Here is a 6,330-nt window from a genome sequence, read left to right as displayed (position 1 = left end):
AATTAGATGAGAATGAAGGAGATATTATAGAGGAGCAGGACAAGGATTATATTAATCCAACTGAGGCTGAGAACTTAGACAATACTTTGAAAGGTAAACTTTTACTTATGCATGCTTAGTGGATTATAGGTGGTTAGCAACTAGGAAATTATATCTGATTTGTAGTGGATTTAGGTTGAACTTTTTGGTTGCTGCTGATGCCTGGAATTTCTCTTCTCAAATTGTATAGTGCGTGCTGTTTTATCCTTGTTAATGGCTAATTTTGCTAATTTTTATATGGCTGCTGATTGCCATTTTCACTTGCTGCCATTTAATTCATATAAATTGATCTTGATTAGTGCTGATTTGATTTTAGTGAGTTCATATGGGTTGATTTTGCTGTTTGTTTAAATTCAGAAATGTCATGTTTAATGCTAGAAAATGTCATATATAATTAGTATCTTTGTATAGAGATAACAGTGAAGAAAACACGAGGACCTACACAATGCCTGAAGATTCATGCAAGACAGTTGGAAGATAGAGAACAAATTACTCTAGATAGTGAAAGAGAGGCAATTGGTCCTACTGATGAAGCTGTAAACAACTTGAGCAAATTTTTGGGCACAGTGGCAAGGAATTCAGATTTTTGTCCATTAATTTACACAAATTGAAAGGGGATTAAAGATAAAGAAGCCATTTGGGAATATGTTCAAGTGAGAACTTTAGTCTTGTTTCTTTTAGAAAGTATTTGGAAATGTACACATGTATTTTATTCTTACTAGCAAATAATAATTGTGTTTTATAGGCTAAATTCATTATTCCAACTGAAGGAAAGAGGATGGTCCTTGCTCGTATCAATGACAACTGGAGAAGGTATAAGACTACAATAAAGCAAACTCATATTCTGCCATACAAATGTGTTAATGAGATGCTGAAAAATCGTCCTAAGAGTATACCTGAGAGTCATTTTCGCAAGTTAATTGCTTATTGGAGAACTGAGAAAGTTAAGGTAAGACATGTGAAACTTAGTGTAATTGTTTATGCAATTATATTATATACACATATGAGTGAAGTTTGATGATTTGTTGATAATACTTGTTTCTTGTTATGTAGAAAATGTCTGTGCAGAATAAGAAAAATAGGGCACAACAGAAATTTAGGCATCGAAAGGGACCAATAAATTTTGCAAGAATACGTGCAAGATTGGTACAATTTTTAATTCCTTGTTGAATTTGTTTGTGTATGTGTGGTGTGCCTTTTAACTCTATATAAATGCTATTTGAATTGGACTTATAGGCTGCTTCTAAGGAAAATAATGAACCACCTACTCAAGTAGAAATGTTTGTTGAGACTCGCCAAAGCACAAAGGGAAAATCATTGGATGAAGACACTCTGGATGTTATTGTAAGTATTAATTAGGAGTTAATTTGGTTAAAATAAGTTATGGATTTCTTGTGTCTTGGCAATTTGTCCATCACTTGTGGTTATTTTTATGCTTGCGTTGAGTTAAAGAATCTTGACATTATTTTTAATCTCTATTATTTGTTTCGATGTTGTCAAATGATATATGCCTTTACTCCAATTGTGTATTTACTCTTATTTTATTACTATTATTTTTCTTCACATTAATATAGGCACATTTGCAAGCTGAGAATAAAAAGTCTAAAGAATCAGCAATTAGAGCTTTCCAATCCATATTTGGGAAAGAGAAGGCAGGGAGAGTGCGATGTCACGGAAGAGTAACCACACCAACTTTGTTGAAGAAAAATGAGGAAATTGCCACCCTTAAGTAGCAACATGCAACTGAGAAAGCAACATTAGAGAATAAGGTTGATGTGATGCAAAAAGAAGTAGATGATCTAAAATCGCTTGTTAAGATGATGCTGCAACAAAAAAGCTCAGGAGTGGACCTTGACATGTTAGCTGCTCAATTAGGAAGCACTTTAGGGAATCCGAACAATAATGATGCGCATGAAGAGGTATTATTTGTTGTTAAAGTTTCTATATATTATCATATCTTAAAGATGTGTAGTTTTATATTTGATTTTTTTTATGTTTACAGGAAAACTATGTTGAAGGGGAAATCAAACTTGATTAAGGTCAAATTTTTAAAAGCAAATGTTATAGGGTAAAGGTCATGAACTTGTGGACATGATGACTATTTGCTACTTAGCTATTTTAACCCTCTCTTTTGTTATTATATTTTTTGCAAACTTAGATGATATTGTGGATTTTACAACAATTTTTATAAGTTAAATTTGATGGGAAATATTCAATTATTTTTCTTTAGTGACTTAATTCAAATAGTTTAGAATATTTATTGATACTAAACAATTAAAAAAAAAACTGAAATGAATTTAATTCACGAGAAAACTATTATAAATAAAAAATTATATATCACAAAAAATCGTTGTCAATAGTTATAAAACCGTTGTCAAAGATGACTACATAATAAAACCATTGCCAAAACGCGACTCTAAAGGTAACGTTTTAAAACCGTTGTTTTAGATCACTATAAAATAGCAATGGTATTAAAATCGTTGCCGAAAATGACATCAACTGTAACGCTTTAAAACCGTTGTCATAGATGGCTATAAACTGGCAACGGTTCAAAAACCGTTGCCGAAACCTGGCACCAATGGTAACGGTTTAAAACCGTTGGCTATGTGAATAATAAAACGACAACAGTTTAAAACCGTTGCCTATCCAGTTACGGTTTTAAACCGTTGTCATGTTAATAGGAACGGTTCGAAACCGTTGCTTATTGAGTAACGGATCAAAATCGTTGTTTAAAATTTTAAGTCAAAACCGTTGTCTTAGGCACTAACTGTGGCAACGGTTTTTCTGTTACCGTTGCCTTAGGTAAAAAACCGTTGCCTTTGACCATTGGTAACGGCCGCATATACCACAGGTCAAAAACCGTTGCCAAAGCATTGCCTAAAGTTTTGGGAATGGTTTTTCAATCTACGGCAACGGTTTTTGACCGTTGCGAAAAGCCTTGTTTGTTGTAGTGTAGGTTAGAGGAGACTAAATCACTAAGATATTAAGCTTTAGTCACTGACAGTTTGCCATGAAATGAATCTTGCATGATTAAAATAGTTAGTAAAAAAACTTAATCCAGAAGAATAAATATCTCCAATACCTTAACTGCCTTCTCCCATATATTTGACACCAATCATACTATTTGCTTTCTTACTTTTTGAAGCACTGTTTAATGCATTTGAACCCCAAGACACACTTTCTACTTGTCTGACTAAGAAATCATTTGAATATTGTTGCTTAGTCCAATAATTCTCGTGGGATTGACCTCACTCACCAGGGGTATTACTTGGTACGACCTGGTGCACTTGCCAGTTAGTTTGTGGATCTAGAAATTTTGCACTAAGTTTTTGGCGACATTGCCAGGGATTGAATGTGATTGACAACTACTGGTTGTTTGACTTCTTAGATTAGGCATTTTTGCTTTAGTTTCATTTTATTTCTTTCTTTAATTTTCAAAGCTTTGGTTCTATCTTATTTAAAATGTTTCCTTAAATTCTGAAATTATGTTTGGTGTCCCCTTAGTTTTTTTATTTTTCCTAGTTATTTTACTTATTTAGTTCGAGTTTTATGCTCCTTCTTGCTTATTAGTTGTTTTATTTTCTTAATTATTCAGTTTATTTTCTTTATTTGATCTTTCTTATATTTTCGTTTTCCTTTATATTTTATTTTATTTTCATTTTTTCATTTTTTTATTTTTTTATTTTATTTCTTTTGAAAAAAAATAATAATAAATTAAAATTCTTTCTGTTTTTTCTTCTTTGTTTTTCTATTTACCACATGGTACGGTTAATTCTGTTTGATATTTTGTACTGAGAAAAAAATAATGGAGAGAGATCGCATGGATTACTACTCACACCCAAAGAGTGATTTATATTATTATAGATGGAGGAGCTACCCGGACTTTGGTTGTCAAGGTCAAGAGCAAAGAGATTTCAATGTCCCATATCCTAGCCATCAAGAGCCATCATCTCTGGACACATTTATGTAAAATTACCCAACCACACCTCCTAATTTTTCATATCAAAACTCTTCACCACTTAGGTATGCCTTAATACAAAATTCATTTCAAGACCCGTATAGTTCATTTCATCATCCACAAAACTCCTCTCATACCCCTTAATTCATCCTCAATACACCCCTACATATCCACAAAAATCCTTCCAAACTTTCATCTCTGGAGCTGGCCGTAAAATAATTCTCTCAAGATGTCAATATCTTTGTTTAAGAGTCTAGAGCCTCAAGAAGAAATTTAGAAGTGCAAATGGCCCAGATGACACAATCTCTTGCTGAGAGAAAGGTCGTGAGCTTAAAGAGTGGAATAGTGCTTAGCAAGAACAATGAAGGTCAACTTGAGGCGACAAAGGAGTTAGAATTGGAAGAGGAAGAAAAAGAAGCCTCTGTACCAAGTGAAACCCCAATGAAGAAGGAAATTGTAAGGGAGAAAAACAATTATGGGAATCTACACTCCAATGTAGCAGAGAGTGGCATAGAGAGAGAGTTCATTGAATCACCAATTCAAGAAGTACTTGATGAAGGGTATACTCCAACCATCACACAACACCTAAGTTTTCAAATCAAAGAAGTAAAGGCAACTAAGCAAAGCACTGAAAAGGGGATTGTGACCAAGGAACAAAAGACCACATCCATAAAAGAAAGAAGGTCAATAAAAAGCAATCCAACTCCTACCCCAACAAGCACTATGAATCAAGTTAATAACAACAAAAGACTACTTGTTAGGAGAAATTCAAATTCGGGGCACTATTATTCTCCTCTTCTCCCTTGAAGTCATTTCTCTTAACCAACTGGAAGAAGAGAAAGAAAATTCAAGAATCAACTGTCAAGTTAGTGACGTTAAATAAGCGCTTGTTAGGAGGCAACCCAATCCTTAGTATCCTTTGATTTTATGTTCATTTTTACTTTTATTTATTTATGATTTTTATTTATAGTTTTCCTTGGTTTATATATGTTTGTGGTCATGCAAAGTGTTTGAAACAGGAACAATAGGAATTTGAAGGAGAAATAGAACACACTAGAGAGGAAGTGATTCGGGTGCTCCGGTGCTAAACGCCAGGCTGGGCGTTCAGCGCTAGAAATGGCACAAATTTCAAGGAACTCTCTGTTTGGGTGTCGCTAAATTCCAGGCTAGGCGTTTAGCGCCAGAAATGGCATAAAAGATGAAGTAATTCTATTTGCTAGGCGCTAAACGCTAGGAGCGGCGTTTAGCGCCTAAGATGGCATAATTTGGTGAAAGCTTTCTGTTTGGTCGGTGGTGCGGAATTTAAACATCCACAAACCAACCGACAAGTACACCGAGTCGTACCAAGTAGTATCTCAAGTGAATGAGGGTCAATCCCACGAGGATTGATAGGCTAAGAAACAATGATTGAATGATTTACTTAGTTAGACAAGCAGAAAAGAGTGTTTGGGTCTCAATTGCATTAAACAGTAAATTCAGAAAATAAGAAAGCAAGCAGTAAATAGGTTGTGAAATATATATGAGAAAATAGTTAAGGTTTCAGAGATGTTTATTTTCCGGATTAACTTTTCTTACCAACTATTTTAATCATGCAAGATTTAATTCATGGCAAATTCTATGTGACTAAACCCTAATTCCTTAGACCTTTTTAGTCTCCTCTAACATTCATCAACCACCAATTCCTTGGTCACTTGATTCTAATTAGAGAGTTAAGTTCAAAACTAGTTTATATGCCATAGAAATCCTAATTATCCAAATATAACAGGATTATATGTCACGTATCCCGTTAAGTCCAGATAATTAGTGATTTAGGAGAATTTATTTTCAAGCTGTTGTTCAGGTAAATTTCTTTTCTAAGGTTTACAAGAACTCAATTAGAATAAGGGTCATACTTTCGTTCCACCCATATTCATAAGATGAAGAAAAAAACAAATTCTTGAAATTGAAACCAATACATGAATTAAAATAGAAGACTAATAGTATCAATACATACAATAACCAGAGCTCTTAACCTTAACAGTGGAGGTTTAGTTGCTCATGGACAAAACAAACCCTAATAGAGAAAAGTGTAAAAGTGCGGAATAAAAATTCGGAGAGTCCTAGGTCAAGATCCCTTCTCCTTTTACATCTAATCCTAATTAATATAAAATATATTTTCTAAAACTAAATAATATCTTTTCCTATTTGTAACTAAAATAAAAGTTTTAATAAAATATAAATAAAATCTTCGCACGGGACTACTGCAGACTCCAAAGCTGGTGCCTAACTTCAGGATTGGCGCCTAACTTGGGAAAACCAAGTTAGGCGCCAGTAGGGCTGGAAGTGAGCCGAGC

The 6,330-nt window shown here is 33.8% G+C and overlaps 1 protein-coding gene across 2 annotated transcripts; it reads left to right on the top strand.

The window, feature by feature from the left end:
* The first annotated feature begins 484 nt into the window (after positions 1-484).
* On the top strand, positions 485-1,938 carry LOC127744229 (uncharacterized). 2 transcript variants are annotated; one of them, XM_052256511.1, is made up of 5 exons: positions 485-692; positions 785-988; positions 1,093-1,185; positions 1,316-1,383; positions 1,614-1,938. In XM_052256511.1, the coding sequence occupies exons 2-5, from the start codon at positions 818-820 to the stop codon at positions 1,720-1,722; spliced, it is 441 nt and encodes a 146-aa protein (XP_052112471.1). In that variant the 5' UTR covers positions 485-692; positions 785-817; the 3' UTR covers positions 1,723-1,938. The 2 variants fall into 2 exon arrangements, 1 of the variants encoding a protein (XP_052112471.1); XR_008005290.1 differs by lacking the exon at positions 1,093-1,185 and having other exon boundaries at positions 785-852; positions 1,276-1,383.
* Positions 1,939-6,330: the final 4,392 nt, after the last annotated feature.

Source organism: Arachis duranensis, chromosome 2 (assembly GCF_000817695.3).
Source record: "Arachis duranensis cultivar V14167 chromosome 2, aradu.V14167.gnm2.J7QH, whole genome shotgun sequence".
In the NCBI taxonomy this organism is placed as follows: domain Eukaryota; kingdom Viridiplantae; phylum Streptophyta; class Magnoliopsida; order Fabales; family Fabaceae; genus Arachis; species Arachis duranensis.
This window is presented reverse-complemented; position numbering and strand designations above follow the sequence as displayed.

What these genes read in the sequence shown, in the direction of transcription:
- LOC127744229 (XM_052256511.1), top strand. Translation starts at nt 818, where the DNA reads ATGGTCCTTGCTCGTATCAATGACAACTGGAGAAGGTATAAGACTACA. An exon ending in CAAGAATACGTGCAAGATTG is followed by an intron (nt 1,186 to 1,315) that starts GTACAATTTTTA and finishes CTACTCAAGTAG; the next exon opens with AAATGTTTGTTGAGACTCGC. An exon ending in AAGACACTCTGGATGTTATT is followed by an intron (nt 1,384 to 1,613) that starts GTAAGTATTAAT and finishes ACATTAATATAG; the next exon opens with GCACATTTGCAAGCTGAGAA.